Here is a 22,358-nt window from a genome sequence, read left to right as displayed (position 1 = left end):
ACTTGTACAGTGAATGGTAGCATTCTGAAGAGTGTTGTAGAACTGAGAGATCTTGGAATACAAGTGCCTAGTTCATTAAAGTCAGTGTTACATTAAGATAGAGACATGAAGAAGACTTTTGGCACACTAGCCTTCAGTCAGGGCACTTGAGTACAGGATTCGGGCCTGTTTCTGCACTGTAGTGTTCTATGACTAAATCTTTTCAAGAGTCTTTTAACAGGACAGGATGAGAGCTGTCTCTGAAGCGTAGAAAAGTACAGCACAAAAACAGGACCTCTGGCTCATCGAGACCCTGCGGAAACCATTTAAACTGCCTACTCCCATCAACCTGCCTAGCCCGTCATAGCCCTCCCATCCCTGTACCTATCTAAACTTCTCTCAAACGTTGAAATTGAGCTCACGTGCATCACTTGTGCAGGCAGTTTGTGCTGCACTCTCATGACCCTTTGAATGAATAAGTTACCCCTCGTGTTCTCTTTAAACTTTTCACCTTTCATCCTTAACCCATGACATCTGGTTGTAGTCCCACCCAACCTCAGTGGAAAAAGCCCGCTTGCATTTACCATATCTATACCCCTCATAATTTTGCTTAACTCCATCAAATCTCCTATATTCCAAGCAATAAACTTACAACCTATTCAATCTTTCCTTATAACTCAGGTCCTTTGGACCAGCAACATCCTGTAGATTTTCTCTGTGCTCTATTCAGCCTTATTTACATGTAGGTAGGTGAGCAAAACTGCACACAATACTCCAAATCAGGCCTCACCAGCATCTTATACAACTTCAACAATACATCCCACCTCTTGTACTCAAGTACTTTGATTCATGAAGGCCAGTGTGCGGAAAGCTGCCCTTGAGCCTGGTCATGTGTGTTCTCAAACTGTTGAATCTTCTGCCGGATGGAAGTGGGAGAGAACAACCAGGGCAGGTGGGACCTTTGATTATGTTGGCTGTTTTACCAAGGCAGTGAGAACTATAGAACCATAGAACCATAGAAACTACAGCACAGACAAAGGGGAGGCTGATTTTCGTGATACTTGTGAAACTCAGTGATACTTACTTTTGTGCTTCACTGATTTTCATTCTCTCTCTCCTACCCACAGGTCACTCAGCTTCATGAGAAACTAGAACAGAAAGTCATGATCCAGGAACAGGAAATTAAGAGTCTACAGCAGAAAGTGATTGATCAGGAAGAAGAAATCAGACAGCTCAAGGAACAAGTGAAATTACTGAGCAGGGAGGGAGGGAGCAGCTAGTGATTTCCACACTTCCCCAGAGAAATTCTCTTAGTTTGCTTTCTTCCCACTCAAATTTATTTGAATACCTCATGTACAGTAAATAATGTGTGTGTGGTTTGAATGTATAGGTTTATTTAAATGGATTGTGAGGTGTGAAGGATGATGTATTAAATTTATTAATACATTATCAAGGTTATGCTCTCATTATTGCTATCTATTGCTTTGTGGCTTAGTGGTCTACTGGCATCTTTAAATCAGTTGCTCCGGGCAGATGGGGCTTGTTTGCTGTGATTGGCAGCTCCTCTGGAAGGAAAACTCTGATCTCAAACCTCCACTGCCTTTAAGACTGTACCCACTCAGGGGGAAGGCTTCAGTAATAAACCCTGAGGAGAAACCCAGAACTGGACACCCAAAGACGGTCCTATGTTGAGTTCAACACCGATTGGCAACTCCTGCTGGTGCCAAACTGTATCAGTCGGCGGGAGGAGAGAGAAGCAGCGCAGCCCTCTGGTGAAAAATGATATCGTATCCGTTAAATAGGGGCCGTGGACAATTCTGATTTGATGGAGATGGACGTGAAAGCACAGAGGAACATCTGGAGAAATTTCTGAAACGCTCGTTCGCTGCTGTCGTTACTGCGCGGTCAGGAATCTTTCGGAGGGAAGGCCTCAAAATCCCCGGCTTTGCCTGCTGTTGGCGACCGAGATGGAGGTCGAATCATTCAGATAGAGATGGCGCTCTGTACTCGGTGTTGGAGAGCTGATCAGAGCTCAAAGTTTTCGGATGACTCAGAGTCGGACCGTGGTTGGGTATGGCAGGGAGAGTTTTTCTCCTTCTCCCGTCTGCGAGAGATGTGGGACATTTGAGAGACTTTGAACTTTTACAGTGCTCATGGACTTCTTCATCAAGTTCAGGCTCTTGAACAGAAGGGGTTAACTACACTCACTTGCCCATCCATTGAGATGTTTCCACAACCAAAGATCTCACTTTAGGGACTCTTTATCCTGTTATTTCATGTTCTTGTTACTTATTGATCATTGTCTGTATTTGCATTTGCACAGTTGTCTTCTGCACTCTGGTTGATCTTTCATTGATCCTGTTATAGTTATGTAACACCCTGGGAAAGGTTTCACTGCTAGTGTAATGGTCTTTCTCTAGAAGCAGTGTTTGGGTTATGGTTAGTGTGCTGCCTTAGTAGTCAGTTATTTTTATTTGTCATTTAGCACCCTTTGCTGGTAGTTTTGTATAGCAGTCATTTAGGTCATGTGATCTGTCGCTCTAGTTGATTACATCAACAGTAGGCGTTGAGACAGTTTTCCATGTAGAGTTGATCGAGAGCTTGTGCCTTTTCATCCAACATCATCCTGACATTCAGGTCTTTGAAAGCATCGTCAGTATGTAAAAGTAATGTTTAGGTTTTTTATTTATTGATGTATATGTGTATCTCCACAAATCAGAGATATTTGAAGGAATCGATGAAATATTCATGCGGGCTACATGTTTTGGCTAACCTGCAGTGAGAAAATGTACATAAGATACATTGTATGTAGCAACATCTTGCTTACCAGTACCGAACTTTATGATATATTTGGAACTTATTTGTATACAGTATATTGTACATTATTTTGTATCAGTTGTGGTATACTTAATGCTTGCCTTGTACTTAACCATAATGGGAATTTGGACATCTTTTGATTGTATGCTTTTCTTTCTCTCAGTTTCACCCTACTGCCAGTTGCTACATTAAAGAAAGTAAATTTGGAACATCTTTGTCAGTGTAGTAACTGGGGATGGAGTTCATCTGCCTGTCAATTCATGCAAGGCACGTGAAGAGGACAGGACAGTCAGAGATAACGGGGGCTTTGGAATGGGAGCTGTCCAATGAAGGAGTGTGTTTTCGTGTTGTGTGCCTGGCACTGGGGTGAGCTGGGTCTTTGTTCAGTGGGCGATGAAGGGAGAAGACGCTGCAGAGAAGAGGTCATTGGACTCGACCTGGAGCGGGGCCAAGAGCTGACGAAGCCTGGGGAGATCGGAGGAGGATCGGCGAAGGGGAAACCATGAGCCCCAACTTGTGCACATTAGACTTTCATCAAAATGGCCCCTTTTCTTTTTCAGTCAAATTAAGAATTATAAAGCACTATCGTTTAATTGTATGTGATGTACTGTCTGTTATTTTGTGGTACTGATTTGTAACGGTGACGAATCACGCAGCATCCACACAAATGGTGTTTGGGGTTGGCTCGCACCTCAAGCGAGGCCAGGGATTGTCTTCCCTAGACTTATTCAGCTGACGGAACCAGTGTTTCAGTAACTGTTGTACAGATTTGCTGAGTATGCCCACAGGAAATGAATCTCAGGGTTCTATGTGGTGATATATATATATATATATATATACATACATACACACACACACACTCTGATATCAAAATTTACTTTGAAATTTGATGTACATCAAAACACATGGTAAAATGTGCCATTTGTGTCAACGATGTGCTGGGGGCAGCCCACATGCTTCCGGCACAACTCTCTAACCTGAACTACGTCTCAAATATGGGAGGAAACTGAAGAACCCAAAAGAAATTGGAAGAATGTACACACTCATTCCAGACAGCAGCAAAACCACATGCAGTGTAGTTTGTCCCAGGTAAAGAATTCTTCCGAACCAAGCTCCCAAAATAATCTATTAAACTTAATCCTTCCACTGTTTAAAATTGAACCCGTGTGTACTGCTATATACCTTCAAGATAATTACATCAAGACACCTACAGGAGCGTTATACAAATTTCAGACCTACATAAATTGTTAAAAGTGGGTTTGGGAAAAGATGTATTTTAAGGAGGACAGTGATCCAGAAAGGTGGGGATTTAGGGAGGGAATTTTATAGCTTGACAACTTAAGACACTCCCAACACTGATGGAGTAATCATAAAATCCAGGATGTGCAAAGATTGGAAGAAAGTAGGGATGGGGCAGGAGTAAAACCAGAGATAAGATTTGAAAACAAGGGTCTGGACTTTAAAATGAAGCATATTAACCCAGATATATATACCCAAGATGCCTAAGACTTTTGAAGTAATTTTATGTATTGCACTATACTACTGTTGCCAAAAAAAACATGAGAAATAAGTTATGATAAACCTGACTCTGATATGGCTCTCTGTGGTGGACTGAGGCAAAAAGGGGAGTCACGTTTGGGGAAGGGAGCGGGAAGCACCAGAGAGACACTCTGTAATGCTCACTAAACCAATTGTTTGAAATCAAATGACCTTGCCTGCTGTCTCAGAGCTGGGTGTGTGTCTGCACTCGCATCACCCCCAGCCTGTGACATTCCTTCTCTGTCGCCCATCCCACACCCCTCCTGCGGTGCTCCACCTTCACCGTTCCCAACATCCTCTGCTCCCGACAGATTTACAAGATTGCTCTCCACTCCACATTGACAAATACTGTTGTGCAAAAGTCTCAGGTACATATATAACTATAACTTGGGGAAGTTATAGTGAACAGAATCACCAGAGATACAGTATGTGTATGAAACAGTAGGAGTGGTTGATTGGGGTTTCTGTTTGATTCCCAAATTCCTTTCCCTGGTAAGTTCTTGCCCATGTTTTACCACAGCTGCTTTGTCATGTTTCAGATCACTGAATCTACCCTATTTTCCCCCAACCATTTACATGAAACGTTGCCGTAGGAAAGCAAAGATCCTCACACCTAGACCTTACTCTTTTCTCCCTGTTGCTATCAGGTAGAAGGTACAGGAGCCTCAAGACTCACATCACCAGGTTCAAGAACAGTTACTACCCCTCAACCATCAGGCTCTTGAACAAAAGGAGATAACTCCATTTATTTAAAGACTGTTTTATCTTGTTATTTCATGCTCGTTACTTATTGCTATTTATTTACACCTGCATTTGCACAGTTGTCCATTGATCCTATTTACTATTACAGGTACTGTACTATAGATTTACTAAGTATGCCTGCAGAAAAATAATCTCAGAGTTGTATGTGGTGGCATGTATGTACTCTGATAATAAATAGTACTTTTTTTTAGACACAAGCCATTTTTATGATTTTGCTTGCACCAATCAAGGTTCTGCAGCAGCAGGTGGAGGTAATGCATAGCTCCATCCACCCGACCTCGGGTGCTCTGCGGGGTTCTCACGTTCTGCCAGTCACCGTGGAAGTTATCCCGCACCCCAGTGCCCACAAAGACGTGCTGGTAGGTTAATTGCCTATTGCATCACTGTCTGGTATGGAGGGGCCAATGCAAAGATTGTAAAGGGTTGTAGACTCAGCCAACTCCATCATGGGCACTAGTCTCCCGACCATCAAGGAAATCTTCAAAAGGCAATGCCTCGAAAAGGCTGCATCCATCATTAAGGACCCTGCAGTACATGTCATCTTCTGATTACTACCATCAGGGAAGAGGTGCAGGAGCCTGAAGATGCATACTCGTTGTTTTTGGAACAGCTTCTTCCCCTCCACCATCAGATTTCTAAATGGACATGCTCTCCTTTTGCACTATGTATTTTTAAAATATATCTCAATGTAAATTATAGTCTTGATGAGGGGTCTCTGCCTGAAACTTGCACTATTCCATATATGCTGCCTGATCTGCTGAGTTCCTCCAGCATTTTGAGTGTATCCTTTATGTATTACACAGACTGCAGCTGCAAACAACAAATTTAACAACGCATCAGATTCTGAATTATTGCCCTTGGTGTAGAGAGGTGGCAGGAGATTTTAGGAGGGAATGCTAGCATGTGAAATAGAGACTAAAGGAAAAGGGGGGGTGAATGGAATTGACAGGATTGCTGCAGGAGGTACCATAGATTCAAATGGCTTCCTCCCATTTTGTAAGAAAATACAAGCAAATTGAAACTCAAGTGCCTTTAAAAATATTTATTACATAGTCTAAATAGGTATATCCTTGAGTAAATATTAAGAGCTAATTTTGAATGCCACAAGAATTAGAGGATAGTTTCCTTATAACCCATGACATTTACTTCAATGGTTTCAATGCCAGATTAAAGCATGACAGATTCTCACATGACTTCACCCATCTCTGGACGTTAGCAGGGATACCTGCAAACCCTATCTCCAGTAAGGCACAGTACAGCAGCACATCAGCCAGTGTCAGGTCGGTTCCCACCACCCAGGGGCTCTTGTCAAGGGCAGAGTTCATGTAGCGCAGGACTGCTGCCTTCTCCTTGCTGCTTCCGTTCCTCAGCTGGAAGATGGCGATGTCCACCCAGCTGTCGATCTGCGTGGAGGTGACTGCATCATAGTCGTGGCCCAGTAATGCGAAGAGGAAGCGAGCGACATTTCCCTCGCCTTCGATGCAGCACATGCTTTGGACGCTGAACTTCATCTGAGGTTTGGGCACTGCCAAAACAAAAATAAGAGCTGTCATGTATGGTGGATGATGACCTTCAGACTACACTGCCCTCACACCACCCACACCTTAGCCCAATCCTAACAACTACAGTCCTAACCAACACCTTCCAGCCTCAACAAGCCCTCAGAAACCATCCCCCGACAGAACTGTACTCTCCCAAAAACACTCTCCTGGCCTTCAGATCCCACTCCCTTCAACCCCACACTCACACCCCGACCTTAAAAGATCTACAACATTAAACAATGCTCATGCCTACACACCCCAATGCTCAGAATTAATAATAAAAAATGAAGCCCCTACCCTAATAAAGGTCAGCGGAACTGGACAAGGGTAATGAAGGTGTGGGCCAGATCAAATTAGCAGTTTCTAGTGAGATGGAATATCCAGTAATGGAAACAGCAAATACAACAGGGTTAATTATCCCACCACTCACAAACTGACATGATCCAAGATCTCTATGTTGTTATCCAATGGACAAACTGACAGCTGGTCAATGTACAGGAATGAGGTACAACACCTGGTTGATATGACAACCATCTTTCACTCAACCAAAACATTGACTTTAGGAAGAGGAAGGAGGGCAAATGTGTACCAGTCTACAGTGGGGGATTGGCAGGAAAGAAATTCTGCTGCTTTTAATTTCTGGGTGTTCTGAATGTTATTTGCTTATTTTTATTGTGTGAATGATTTGTTTTTCTTCCCCCTGCACAATGGGTGTTTGACGGTCCTTTTTAATGCGTTCTATTGGGTTTCCCTGTTTTGTGACTGCCTGTGCAGAGACGAATTTCCAGGTTGTATATGGTATTCATACTCTGAACTTTGAATGGATGAGTTGTCTTATGAAGAAAGGTTGGAAACGCTCGGCTTAACTGAAGTACATAAAATCCCGAGGGGTTTCAACAGGGTAGGTGTGGGGATGTCTCTTCTTGCGGGAAAATCTAACAACATTTTGGATGGCACAGAAGTGTAGTGGTTAGCGCCAGCAATCCAGGTTCAATTCCACCACTGTGCTCTCTCTGTGAATGGGTTTCCTCCAAGCACTCCAGTCTCCTCCCACATCCTACAGACGTACGGGTTAGTTGGTCACATGGGTATAATTGGACAACACAGGCTTGTTTGGCCATAAGAGCTGCTACCCTGCTGTATCTCTCAATAAAAAAAAATGAACAAAAGGGGTTATTGTTTTAAAGTAAGAAGTTGTTCCTCAAAGGACAATGGAAGCGGAGTGTTTGAGCAGACTTTTGATAAGCAAGGGAGTGAGAGATGAGTACGAGCAGACACAAATGCAGAGCTGAGGTTAGAACCAGCTACATGGTGGAACTGGCACGAGGGATAAGTGACGTGCCGCGCTCTTTAATTTGTACGTCCACGTGTTTCCAAACTATCGGAGACTGTCAGGGATCATTCTGGGGTTAAATAATGGATGGCATTATTATGGATTATCTAAAATGAGAACCACTCTTTAGGAAATAAAACCTATACATAATTTCCAACTGTTACTTTGTGGCTACTGAAACCAAACATTGGGCATGGGAAATACTCTGTCCCACTGAATCTACATAGAGGAAGACAATGAATGGACAATGAACCAACCCATGAATACTACCTCACTATTTTTGCCCTTTTTTGCATTATTTATTTAATTTAATTTATTATATATGCTCATTGGCTACTTTACTGGGTACAAGAATGGTCTTCCGCTACTGTAGCCTAAGGTTCGACGTGCTGTGCATTCAGTGATGAACTTCTGCACACCAGTTGTAACGCACGTCTATCTGAGTTACTGTCATCTTCCTGTCAGTTTGAACGAGTCTGGCCAATGCTGGAGGAACTCAGCAGGTCAGGCAGCATCAAGGGAAATAAACCTTCGACGTTTCAGGCTGGGACCCTTCATCAGGACTGGAAAGGAAGGGAGGAGATGCCAAAATAAGGCGATGAGGAAGAGGGAAAGAAGTATAAGCTAGAAAGTGACAGGTGAAGCCAGGTGGCTGGGGGGAGGGGGTTGTAGGAAGAAGCTGAGAGGGGATAAGTGGAAAAGGTAAAGGGCTGAAGAAAGAGGAATCTAACAGGAGAGGAGAGTACTCTGACGAAAAAGAGAAGCAGAAGGGGCTCGAGAGCTAGAGTATAGGTGAGGGGGGAGGGGTCAGTGAGGAATTGAAGAGTGAAGGGGTAGGGGGAAAAAATTTACCAGTTTGGAGGCTACACAGACAGAATATCAGGGGTTGCTCCTACACCCTGAGAGTGACCTCATCGTGGAGAAGAGGAGGCCACGGACAACATGTCAGAATGGGAATGGGGATAGGAATTAAATTGGCTGGCCATCAGGAAATACCACTTTTTGCAGATGGAACAGAGATGCCCAACAAAGCAGTCCCCCAATTTATATCAGATCTCACCAGTGTAGAGGAGGCCGCATCAGGAGCAGCGGATACTGTAGGCCCAAGAAGAGTTGCAAGTGAAGTGTTGCCTCACCTGTAAGAACTGTTTATGGTCCTGAATGGAGATGAGGGAGGTGGTGAATGGGAAGGTGTAGCATTTCTGTCACTTGCAAGAACATGTGCATGGAGGGAGATTAGTGGTGAGGGGCAAGTGGACACGGGAATCACAAAGGGAGTGATCCCTGCAGAAAGCGGAGAGTATGGGGAAGGTAAAGATGTGTTGAATGCGGAACCTCATGGGGAGGTAGGTAAGGACAAGAGGACCTCTATCTATTTTAAGGTGGCAAGAAGATGGGCTGAGCATAGATGTCTGGGAAATGGAGGAGAACACGTCTGATGCCCTGGCAAGAAAAATCTCATCCTGAGAACAGATGTGGTGGAGACAAAGGAATGGAAAAAATGAAACAGCATTTTTTTTTTGAAACAGGAGACAGGGTGGGAAGAGGTATAGTCAAGATAGCTGTGGAAACTGGTAAGTTCATCAAAGATGTTGGTTTTTGTCTCCACCTATGGTGTAGAGAGATCAAGAAAGGGAGAGGTGCCAAAAATGGACCAAGTGAATTTAAGGACAGGGTAGAAGATGGAGGCAAAGTCGATGAAATTGATAAGTTCAGCATGGGTGCATGAAGCAGTGGCAATGCAGTCATCAATCTAACACTGAAAGACTTGGGAGCATTACTGGGGAAGGCTTTAAACATGGACTGTTCCATGTAGCCAACAAAAAGCAGGCATTGCTGGGTCCCAGGTGGGTGCCATGGCTACCTGCATTATTGCTTTTTTATTTGCACTGTACTGTTGTCACAAAACAAATTTCACATCATAAATCTGTGATAATAAACCTGATTCCAAGTCTTTCTAGCTCAATCCCCATACTGTCTAATTTCCCTTCGGGTCCTAGCCTTGAAACACAGCCTACAGCCTGTTTTAAAGTTCAAGTTTCCCCAGATACAGATTTATAGAGTGCATTTAACTAACTGCATGCAAATTTACAGGAAAACAGGGATCCAAGAGGACTATTTATCTGATATTGCCCTTTTTTGCACTGCTTATTTAATATAAATTTTTAAAACATTTATTATAATGGATAGTTTTTAAAATTATATATTGCAATATACTGCTGCAATAATAAATATCATGACATATGCCCGTGATATTAAACCAGATTCTGATTTTTAGCTTTTAGTCTAGGAATTATAATATTTTGCCCTGTAATCCTTGATGAAAGTAAATGAACTGGTATTAAAATTGCTTCTAAATAGTAAACTTCAACAATTCAATCAAGAAACCTTTGCAAATGCTTGTATTATTATTTTCCTCCCTTACCATCCTTCCAGACAAGGGTGAAGCCCAGCTGATATTCCTGCCGGGACTGACAAATGCTTTCCTTTCCCAAACAGTTCCAGAGCTGGGAGGGAACGTTTTGCATGGTGGAGTGCACGTGCACTGAAGGCAGCACCCGATATTGCTCAGACAGCAATTTGTGTAGGACCAACAGGGACAGCGGTACTTTGGAGGGGTTGGCATTGATGACGATGTCTCTGAGGGCACCAGAGTTCTAAAATTAAGAACAGTTGTGAGTGTAACATGGTGCCACGCACAGCACAGGAAGACAGGCAAGGCATTTATCCACACTGCATCACAACCTTCTTCCCTTCATCTTTTCCCCATATACTTTGAAATTGTTTCACTGTAAAAATCCAGAGAGCTTCAGTGATAATTAAACTCTGCCTTTATATCATGCGGGATTTCCCGGTGGCCAGCCACTTTAATTACACTCCCCGTTCCTATTCTGACATGTCGGTCCACGGCCTCCTCTACTGCCACAATGAGGCCATTCTCAGGTTGGAGAAGTAACACCTTATATTTTGCAAACACGAGGAAATCTGCAGATGCTGGAATTTCAAGCAACACACATAAAAATTGCTGGTGAACACAGCAGGCCAGGCAGCATCTGTAGGAAGAGGTACAGTCAACGCTTCGGGCTGAGACCCCTCGTCAGGGCTAACTACCTATCACCTTCCAGCTTGTACTCTTGCCGCCCCCCCACCCCCCCCCATCACCTTATTCTGGCTTACTCTCTTTCCTTTCCAGTCCTAATGAACAGTCTCAACCCGAAACATCAACTCTAGATGCTCTCTGACCCGCTGAGTTCCTCCAGCATTTTGTGTGTGTTACTCAGTCAGAATTGTACTCTTTTGTGACTCATGAAAGTTTAATTGACAAAAGAGATTAGCTTTATTTGTCACATTACTGTTGCGCTTTCTCCAAATACCCCAAAATACTTTTAACTTTCATGTACTTCACTGGCTACGGACTGACTGGAACTTCCAGCAAAGTAGATACAAATCTAAGAAATTCTAAATACAATTCAAAGCCCCATTTAAAAACTGAATATAATTAAAAGTCAACAGCAAAGATGTAAAAATTAGCACAAATGAGTAGCTTGCATCAACAACCAACACAGTCCGAGGATGTGCTGGGGGCAGCCTGCAAGTGTCGCCGTGCTTCTGGCACCAATGTAGCGTTCCCACAACTCACTAACCCTGACCAGCACATCTGGAAGGTGGGAGGAAACCAATAGACAAAGTCAGGTGGGGAAAGTGGTGGCAGACCTGTGGCTGGTGGGTGATATCTATGAACAGATAAAGGAGAGAAGATAAAAGGAACAAATGGAGCCAGGTTTGGGGGTGGAGGGGTATAGAAGGGAATGACAGCGGCTGGAAAGTGACGTAGAGAGACAAGAGCCTACTGCCATCCAGCACACATGAACACCCTGTCATTCTCAACTCCCCAACTCACTGACACACTCTCACCTTGCACCTTTTATTGCTACAGTTTCGCATATTTATACAAGTGTTTGTTTCATTATAATAGTGCCAGTAACATTATACTGTCCACCATAAACGTGCACCTCGCACTTCATGCCAACCTGTCAATCTTCAGGCCATGTCTCTCAGGGACTTGTCTAAGATTGTATTTAATTATTTGCGATACAGTGCCGAATAGGCCCTTCCAGCCCAATGAGCCACACCATCAAGCAAACCATCTATTAACCCTATCCTATTCACAGGACAATTTACAATGACCAACTACTAACTGGTACATTTCTGAACTGTGGGAGGAAACCCACATGCTCATCGGAAGGACGTACAAACTTATTAGAGAACACCAGAATTTAACTCCCAGCTCCAATGCCCCATGCTGTAATAGCGTCGTGTTATTACTACACCACCGTGGCATTGACTCATGTTAATATTATTTAGACAATAGACAATAAGTGCAGGAGTAGGCCATTCGGCCCTTCGAGCCAGCACCACCATTCACTGTGATCATGGCTGATCATCCACAATCAGTATCCAGTTCCTGCCCTATCCCCATAACCTTTGATTCCACTATCTTTAAGAGCTCTATCTAACTCTTTCTTGATTTTGAGTCTGTATGTGCTATGTGTGACTATATGTACTGTGTTTTTCACCTTAGCCCCAGAGGAACAATGTTTTGTTCAACTGTATACATGTATATGGTTGGATGACAATAAACTGGAACTTGAAAAGGCGGAAGGTGCTGGAATCTGATAAGGAAGCTGAGAGAGGATGGGCATTTAGAATTAGTTATGGGAGATTAGATTAGATTAGATTATGAGAACACTCAGTCCTCATTTACTGTCATTTAGAAATGCATGCATGCATTGAGAAATGATACAATGTTCCTCCGGAGTGATATCAGAAAAAAAAACAAGACAAACCAAAGACTAACGCTGACAAGACCACATAATTATAACGTATAGTTACAGCAGTGCAAAGCAATACCATAATTTGATGAAGAGCAGACCATGGGCACGGTAAAAAAAAAGTCTCAAAGTTCCGATCGACTCCCGACAGTCCCCGATAGCAGGCGGCAGAAGCAGAAACTCTCTCTGCCATAAACCTCCAGGCACCGACAACTGTCGATGCATTGGAAGCACCCGACCACAGCTGATTCTGAGTCCGTCCGAAAACATCTAGCCTCTGACCAGCTCCTTGACACCGAGCACCATCTCTGCCGAGCGCAGAATGTGTGTGGGTGTGTATCCGTGTGTGTGGGGCAGTGAGAGAACCTGACTGGATAGAGCAGAGAGAGAAAGTAACACCCAGGGATGCAGATTATCCAGAAATGGAAAATTCAATGTTCATTCCACTGGATTGTACAATAACCATTATTAAACCAAACAACCTTTCCAACTGGAGCAGGAAGTGCTGTTCTTCTAGTTTGTGTTTGGCCTCACCTAACTATAATTTAAAAACCTGTTTTCCTGGATTTGATGGTTCCAGAAACACACATTACAGGTACAGAAAATTCTTCAAGATGTCCTTTGCAGCAACAAGAGAAGTGACTCCAGTAGTAATTTTAGGAAATCTATTTTGATAGGGTGCCACAGTAGTGTAGTGGTTAGTGCAATGCTATTACAGCTTGGAGTGTCAGAATTCAGAGACCAATACTGGTGTCTTCTGTAAGGAGTTTGTACGTTCTTCCCGTGTGGGGTTCCTCCGGATGCTCCGGTTCCCTTCCGCATTTCAAAGACCTACTAGTTGGTAAGTTAATTGGTCATTGTAAATTGTCTCATGATTAGGTTAGGGTTAAATCAGTGGGCTGAAAAGCGGAGAGACGTGATGGGCCAAAATGGCCTGTTCCATGTTGTATCCCCAAATAAAAACTATAAATACAAGGGGGGGGGCTAATACACAGATTCCACTGGCAAACCTTTCCCCCAAATAGCCCATAACCTTCCATTTTTCTTTCATCTGTTCAAAGTACATTTATTATCAAAATATGTATAAATTATACAACCCTGAAATTTGTCTCCTTACAGGCAGCCACCAAACAAGAAACCCAAAAGAATCCGTAAAAAAAGACTAACAAACACCCAAAGAGAGAGAGAAACACAAATCGTGCGAACAATAAAAACAAGAAACAGCATTCAGAACTAAATGGAGTCCATAGACAGGAAACCTGGCACAGCCAGAGCTGGCACACAGCCTCACCCTTAGTTCAACACGAAGCAGGGCAAAACATCGCGAAGCTCACAGACATGAAGTCCAAAGCAGGACACAGCCTCAGTGCCAAGGACAGCAGAACTGACTCCACCCCCGACTTTGGTCCCGACGCCCGACTTTCTCAATCCATCCAGCCTGACATTTAAATTGTCCAAGCACCAGATCATCCTTCGCACTAGGACCTGGACCCCGTCACGTTGATATACTCTGGGCCTGCACCTGGCTGCTACATTCTGGCCCGTACCTGTCTTCGAGTCTCTGATGTATCAGCCTCAACCATCACTCCCGGCAGTGTATTCTATCATCATCAAGCGGTGTGTCGAATGACATAGACAATCATGGTCTCATGACCATGATTGTTCTTGGCAAATTTTTCTACAGAAGTGGTTTGCCATTGCCTTCTTCCGGGCAGTGTCCAAGACAGGTGACCCTAGCCATATCCTAAAGAATTTAAAGTATTTCTATAAGCTCCCCCTTTGCTCTCCAAGGAATAAATACCCAGCCTGGCCAACTTCTCCTTATAATGAAGGCCCTTAGTCCTCACAATATCCTCCTAAATCGTTTCTGCACTCTTTCCATATTAACCACATCTTTCTCATAATAGGGTGACCAAAGCAGTACACAGTACTCCAAGTGCAGCCTCACCAATGACTTGTACAACGGCAACATAATTCAAGTTCAAGTTTAATTATCATTCATCCATACATGAATACAGCCAAATGTCTTTTCACAGTGAGACAAAGCTGCTTCCTTTAGCATGAGAACGAGTTTGTGATCCCGTTTTGTTCACACCTTTGATACTGTGGGCAATGTAACATTATATTTTTCCTTTCACGTCCTTATGGTCTCCAACGCAGCATTTAGACCTTTAATCATCTGAAACACGAGTGTCATCATACCGTAAATCAGTGTCGTCAGAAATACCTTGTGCTGTTGGATATGGTACGAGTTCAGAGTGCCTCCTCGATAGAGGCTGAGAGTGAACATCCTGAATTACTCCTTGGGGCCAAGGTGCAAAATACATTACACAAATAGTTGCAATTTCAGAAAAACAGTCACAAAAAGAGAAAAAAATAATATCGCTCAAGTCCCTGAGTTTTTCTGGGCCAGCTTGTCCTTGCACCGAGGGAACACCAGAGGGCAGCACCAATGGGAGAGACCAGCTGCCAACCCAATATAAAATACTGCAGGTGTTGGAAATCCAGAGTAACACACACAAAAAGCTGGAGGAACTCAGCAAGTCAGGCAGCGTCTATAGAAAGGAATAAAGGGTTTGACATTTCTGGCCAAGACGCTTCATCAATATGGCTTCTGCGCGCTTGGTCGTAGCGTCCTTTACGTCTTTTTTTTACAATCAGAAGACACTACTGAATATAAGAACATCAACTATTACCAGTCTACCCCACAAGTGAGTTGCTGCATAGCAATGAAGTTACATTCCACATTGTTGCCTGCTAGCCACTCAGGGAAGAAGGCATCAGAGGTGGTGCGTAGTCCAACCAATGGTGCAAATGATTGTCTTGGATGTTTTTCTTGTGCTCACAAGACCCTGAAGGACCTGGGTAATGTAGAATACTGCGAACCTGGTTTACTGGTTCACTGGGGAGACTAACGGTAGGGAAGCTGCATGGCCTCGGGTTTTGTATTGATCAGGCCCTCATACTGAGGTGTCAACTGTTGCGGCCATCCAGGGCAGGAGGCAGTGTGAGAGAGCAGGGGTGTGGTGGGCACGCTGAGTCCATGCTGGGTTAGGGGCTGGACCCTCCCATTGGTGCTGCTCGGTGAAAGACAAGCTGGACTGCAGTCACCTGCAGCTGCATGTACCTGTGAGGAGGAAGAGCAGTGGCTGTTCTTGCAGAAATATGACTCCAAGACAACATCCCACGTACCATCAATTTACAACCATGTGACCGTATGTTTTCCTGCTATTGTAATTATGTGCTATGTGTGCCTGTTGGTACTATGTTTGTCCTGGGTCTGGACAAACACTGGCTCATTTGGTAATATTCCCAAGGAGAATCTCACCTGGTCCCTCAACACCAGCTCCACAGCCAAGAAAGTCCAGCAGCATCTCTACTTTCTGCGAAGGCTGAGAAAAGTCCATCTCCCACCCACCATCCTCACCACGTTCTACAGAGGATGTATCGAGAGCATCCTGAGCAGCTGCATCACTGCCTGGCTCGGAAACTGCACCATTTCGGATCGCAAGACCCAGCAGCGGATAGTGAGGTCAGCTGAGAAGATCATCGGGTTCTCTCTTCCCAGTATTACAGACATTTACACCACACGCTGCACCCGCAAAGCTAACAGTATTCTGAAGGACCCCACACACCCCTCACACAAACTCTTTTCCCTCTGCCATCTGGCAAAAGGTACTGAAGCATTCAGGCTGTGACGACCAGACTGTAGCTTTCCCCCAAGCCATCAGACTGCTCAGTACTCAGTCTAGACTGACATCTACATCATTTATTATTATATTGTAATTTGTCCTCTACTGTACCTATTGTCTTGTTTATTAATTATTGTACTGCCCTGCACTGTTTTGTGCACTCTATGTAGTCCTGTGCAGGTCTGCAGTCTAGTGCAGTTTTTATGTTGTTTTACGTAGTCTACTGTAGCTTTCTGCTGTCTCACATAGTCTAGTGTAGTTTTGTGTTGTTTCATGTAACACCAGGGTCCTGGAGGAACGTTGTTTCATTTTTACTGTGTACTGTACCAGCAGCTTATGGTCGAAATGACAATAGACTTGACTTGGGGTATGGTTGAATGACAATTATACTGAAGTTGATCAGGACTTTCAGGTTTCAGGTGCCAGGTTTTGACCCGAAACATTGACAAGTCTTTCCCCCGCAACCTCCCCCCATCCCTCACCACCCCAATGCTGCTCAGCCTGTTGAGCTCTCTAGCAGATTGTTCCCTGGTCCATATTTCAGCAACCACCCTCACTTGTGCCACCACCCTCAACTCACTTATCAAGAGTGAAGTTAAGATTCAAACCTACCTTTCCCAGTAGCGAATCTAAATTAACTGCAGTCCGAACTGTTGGCCCAGAGCAGGCATGGTTAATTTCTGCCACGTCCAGGTCAGCATCTGGAGTGAGAACAGTCTTTGCGAGACCATCGACGACAGCCTTCAGCTCGTACAAACGATTCAGCATCTCTGTCTGTCTTGATTCCAAATTCAAGAGTTCCTGAGTTTCATCTTCATTCTGAAAACCAAACAAGAAAAACATTAGGAACATTTAAGGAACTCTTAGAGACATATGGATGATATAAAAATGGAGGGCCATCTAGGAGGGAATGTTTAGATTGATCTTAGGAGTAGATTAAAAGTTCAGCGCAGCATTGTGAGCTGGAAGGTTGTGCATTAGTTGTATTGCTGCCTGTTGGAATTTTCTATGTACTAATTAGCTATACATTTTTTAATATCTTAGCAATGCCTAGGATTCCAAAATTGGTTGAGAAATGTATTGCCTATGAAAGATGGAAAATAAATACAAGCTCTTAAAAACAAGAGATTCTGCAGATGCTGGAAATCCAAAGCAATACACACAAAATGCTAGAGGATCTCAGCAGGTCAGGCAGCATCTCTGCAGGAATAAATTGTTGACATTTCAGGACAAGACCCTTCTTCAGCACTGGAAAGGAAGGGGGAAGATGCTCTGAGATGAACCTGTTTATTCCTAGTGATAAGTAATCTACTGGAAGAAGTCAGCGTATTGAGCAGCACCTGTGAGGGATGGGGAAGGAATTGCAAGGTTTCAACTGCCAACATCAATTGCAGTTGAATCTGTTTTTATCTTGTTCCAAACTGGAACTAATCCCACATGTTCCCCCCAGCCCCAATTCCTAGCATTCTAAGAGAAGACCTTAAGATTAGCTTTATTTGTAACATGTACATTGAAATATACACTGAAAAGCGTTGATTTGTGTCAACAACCAACAGTCTGAGAATGTGCTGGGGGCAATCCGCAAGTGTTGTGAGACAAGCCCACAATTCACTAACCCTAGCCAATACCACATCCTGTTTTTAAAAAAACAGATTCCAGGATCTTTTCCAACAACTGACTTCAGGTGAACAGTTCAGTGGTTCTGACTGTCTTTCTCCTTCCTTAATGAGAAATATTTCTGTAGGAGTATTTCTATGTAATCTAAATTTCTTTTATTTTCTTGTTTGCAGTCCGCCTTAGTACCTTGGTATTTCTGGGAAGCTTTTTGCCCAATGTGAAGACAGACACTGAAGAATTTGTAGAATTCCTCTGCCAATTTTTAAATTCCCCATTATAAGAGCATCTGCATCTATCTGTTAGGGTTGCAAATGTACTTTAGTCCTTCCCTTCTTACACTCAGTTTTTATTGCATATTTCCAGATTACTTTCACTTTCTATTTCTCCTGATCCATTTCTGAATCATCCTTTGCTAAATTCTAATTCTCCCAGTCCTCAGGCTTTTTGATTTACTGGCAATTTTAAGCCTTTTCCTTAGATCTTAATTTTAAATTTCTTCTGCAATTGGACCAAGAGTCCTTATGCTTTAAAAAAAAGTACATTTTTTGCTAGAATCGCCATTATTTCTGTAAGTGCAGGACAATGCCTGTCCACTGTCAATGTCAAACCTCAAAGTAAATTTATTATCAAAGTATGTATGTCACCACCTACTACCTTGGCTACTTTGATATATACATATATCTTCTTATAGAAAAATAAAGAAATACAATAGAATCAATGAAAAAACTGTACACAAAAAAAAGACCGATCAACAACCACTATGCAGAAGACAAACAACCAATGTGCAAAAGACAAACTGTGCAAATAAAATAGATAAATAAATAACACCAAGAATATAAGCTGCAGAGTTCTGGAAAGTGAGTCTGTTGATGGTAGAATCAGTTCAGAGATGAGGTGAGTTTCTCAACACCCATCTAGGAATTCACCACTGAAATTTTTTCCTAAATTGATTTGCTAGTTTTTATATAAAGTTCTCCATGATTACTGTATTTTTTCATTACACGACTCCTATTTCCTTATTTATTTGGAGCCACAGGTGAGAGCTGAGTGTCTGGTGGGGACCAAAGGTGAGTGAGCTGCCCCAGAATGGGCACAGCAAGCCCCTTCGCCAGGGGTGCCACCCCACCCTGGACACCCTATAGACACTGCTTCGACAGGCGGGCTAAACCAGGTGAGGGGTGAACAGGGGGCCTGTCCTAGCAGATGAAGTCAGCTCCAGCGGACTGGGCGGACGAGATCTACAGTGAGATCCAACAGCCAGAAAGGTGGTACTGCAATGCTCTGTGGATAACGAGGGGCATGACGAGGCACAGAAGATGTCATGGTCAAACACTGCAACTAAGGAAGATCCCAGTTTGTGGACACTTGTTCATACCACTGGACCTGGACTTCTGGGGTCAAGAGTGTGGAACTGCCCCAGTGTGATGGATTTTCCACTTTAAAAACTCTCCCTCATAGATTTCCTGTCATCGGACACGACGGACAATCACATTTCCTCAGTTATATCCTCCCCAACATCTCTGTAAGTATTTGAAGGCCTAAAAACAGCAGCAACCAATGTTTTTTTTTCATTTATTTTTACGTAGAGAGAGAGAGCAGGAGAACTGGTCCTTCTGGCCCAACAAGATGCCGTCCAGCAACCCACCTACTTAACCCTAGGCTAATCACAGGACAACTTATATAACCAATTAACCTACTAACTGGAACGTCTTTGAACTGTGGGAGGAAACCCACACAGGAAGAATGTACAAACTTTCTTAGAGAAGGCTGGAACTGAACTCCAAACTCCGACGCCCCGAGTTGTAATAGTGTCACGCTAACTGCTACACTGCCACTGCACCCCGAGTTGCCTCTTTGCTCCATGCCAACTGATCCCAACTCTGTATCACAATTTGCTGAGCAAGGTCTTTTTTCAATTACTGTATCAACATCATGCCTCCTTAAACAGATCACCCCACCTCCTATTCCTACTGTGCATCTTTCCTAAATGTCAAATACCCTCGAATATTTAGTCCCCACCTTTGACAGATACACTGTGCATTTTGATGTAGTGTCTTTAAAATTGACCCTCGAACATTCCATTTCAAATCCTGACCCTATACATTACTTACCTCCATTTCCACTGCCTATGGGATGCACACAAGGTGCGACGTGAGCAAAAGAGCTACAGACACACAAGAGGCTGCCGACGATGCAATCTGGATCAACAGCACTTCCGCTGGAGAAACTCAGCAGGTTGAGCAGCATCTATGGGAGGAACGGGGCTGTCGAAACCCTGATCAGGACTGATTGTGAGGAGGAGAGGAGTCCAAGGTGATTGGTGGATTGGGAGGGACTGACAGGTTGCACCAGGAAGGGAAGGCAGAGGTGGAGCTTTGAAGACTGCAATCCCTCCCAGTGTGCTTACCAGAGAGATCACCCTATCACCATAACATGCTAATTTAGTGCACAAATGTTGCAATGTACCAACACCATTTGTGTTTACATACTGTGCATGTGTACATGTAGTTTAAAAATAAACTCTTTAAATTTGTAAATACTACTTTAAATGTCCTCTGGGATTTTACGTCCATTTAGGGGACAGCAGACATTTGAAGCAGGGATTGTCGTCAGAAACCATCACAGGATTGAATAGGAGTATCAGCTTCAGCATCTACATGCTACCAAGAACATTTTGATGAGTTGCATCACAGCCTGATGTGGAGGCTCCAATGCACAAGATCGCAAGAGATTGTAGACTCAGCCAGTTCCATGACAACCGTCCCCGACACAGAGGAAATATTCAAGAGGTAGTGTCTCAAAAAGGCAACACTCATCATTAAAGACTTTAAGTATCTGGGACATGCCCTATGCGCGCTATTGGGGAGGTGGTACAGGAGCCTAAACAGCTTCTTCCCTTTCATCAGATTTCCAAACCTATGAACACCCACATTATTCATCTGAAGCACTATTTATTTCCTTTATAATATATAGTTTTTAAAATGTCTTTGCACTGTACTGGTCCCGCAAAACGACAGATTTCCCGTCATAAAATTCAGTGATAATAAACCCGAAAGGGTTCCAGCACAGATGGCCACTATTCGAATCACAATCGACCACATGTATTATCAGAATAAGAACTAATCCAGCCACTCCCATTTCGGAACACCTTACATTCCGTCTGGGAACACTGATTTCTCGAACTTCCAGTAATGCCCCCTACCCTTCACCATTTTCCTCCATCCCCTTTTCCCTCTCTCCCCTTATCTCCTTGCCCTCCCTCTGGTGCTCCTCCTCCTCTTCTTTCTTCCATGGCCCTCTGTCCTCTTTTATCAGGCTCCCCCTTCTCCAGGCCTGTATCCCTTTCACCAATCAAGTTCCCAGCTCTTTACTTCATCCCTTCCCCCTTCAGGTTTCACCTGTCACACCTGGTGTTTCTCTCTCCCCTCCTTTTAAATCCACCCCTCGGCCTTTTTTTCCTCCAGTACTGCTGAAGGATCCCAGCCCGAAACGCTGACTCTACTCTTTTCCATAGATGCTGCCTAATCTGCTTGAGTTCCTCCAGCATTTTGTGTGTGTGTGTGTGTGTGTTACTTTTATTTCCGGCATCTTCGGAAAGCTTTGTAAAATTATTCCCGTTCGGTATTCAGGCGTGACTCAGCTCAGCGAGCCGGCTCGGTGGAGGCGGGAGGCGGACCGGTCTGCCAAGTGGCCTGTACCGGCGCAAGCCTGCCCAACCAACCCTCCTCGATCTCCAAGGGGAAGAAAAAAGCCTCTCACCTGAGCTTCCACGGTGGAACTGTGGAAACTGGACAGCTTGTACATACAGGTGGGCAGCTCCACCACGCCATCGCCCAGATGATAAGACTTCACCTTGTACATCGGCACTGCTGTGGAACCGGGAACGCACGCCATGAAAATCTCCCGCAAACCCTAGCGGCCACCTCGTCCCGCCCCTCCGTGCACTCTATTGGCCGGTCACCGCCGCCTTTGAATTCCCGTTGGATAAGCGAGATGTCAAACATAAAAGTCAAGGTCAACATAAGATAGAGGAACAATTAGAATTAAGTAATTCAACACAGAAACAAATATTACCATTTCATTCGTGAATTTCTATCAAAAATATTTTATTGTTAATGAAAAAAAGTAAATAACGGGTGACCAGTCTTTGCGAGGCTTGGCGCCGTTGTTGTAGTTCCTCGGAGCGGGGTTAACGCATGTTTTCGCCGGGAGAAGGGAGACAGGGGACTACAGATCCCAGAGGGCA

The 22,358-nt window shown here is 43.9% G+C and overlaps 2 protein-coding genes across 4 annotated transcripts in view; one reads left to right on the top strand and one right to left on the bottom strand.

Moving 5' to 3' along the window:
* The window catches only part of eif2ak1 (eukaryotic translation initiation factor 2-alpha kinase 1), a 62,421-nt gene extending 57,134 nt beyond the window's left edge, over positions 1 to 5,287 (top strand). For all 3 annotated transcript variants that reach the window (XM_063059382.1, XM_063059381.1, XM_063059380.1), the window contains one exon: positions 1,107 to 5,287. In XM_063059382.1, coding sequence (XP_062915452.1) covers positions 1,107 to 1,259 — 153 coding nt within the window. In that variant the 3' untranslated portion in view covers positions 1,260 to 5,287. The remainder of the gene's footprint in view (positions 1 to 1,106) is intronic.
* An 821-nt stretch (positions 5,288 to 6,108) lies between these two features.
* Positions 6,109 to 22,047, bottom strand: aimp2 (aminoacyl tRNA synthetase complex interacting multifunctional protein 2). The gene is made up of 4 exons (XM_063059379.1): positions 21,872 to 22,047; positions 17,108 to 17,314; positions 10,397 to 10,628; positions 6,109 to 6,622 (listed from the first exon to the last, which is right to left on the bottom strand). The coding sequence occupies exons 1-4, from the start codon at positions 22,004 to 22,006 to the stop codon at positions 6,240 to 6,242; spliced, it is 957 nt and encodes a 318-aa protein (XP_062915449.1). The 5' UTR covers positions 22,007 to 22,047; the 3' UTR covers positions 6,109 to 6,239.
* Positions 22,048 to 22,358: the final 311 nt, after the last annotated feature.

This window comes from Mobula hypostoma, chromosome 9 (genome assembly GCF_963921235.1).
Source record: "Mobula hypostoma chromosome 9, sMobHyp1.1, whole genome shotgun sequence".
In the NCBI taxonomy this organism is placed as follows: Eukaryota; Metazoa; Chordata; class Chondrichthyes; order Myliobatiformes; family Myliobatidae; genus Mobula; species Mobula hypostoma.
Note: the sequence above shows the minus strand (reverse complement) of the source record. Positions and strands in the feature narration are given on the sequence as shown.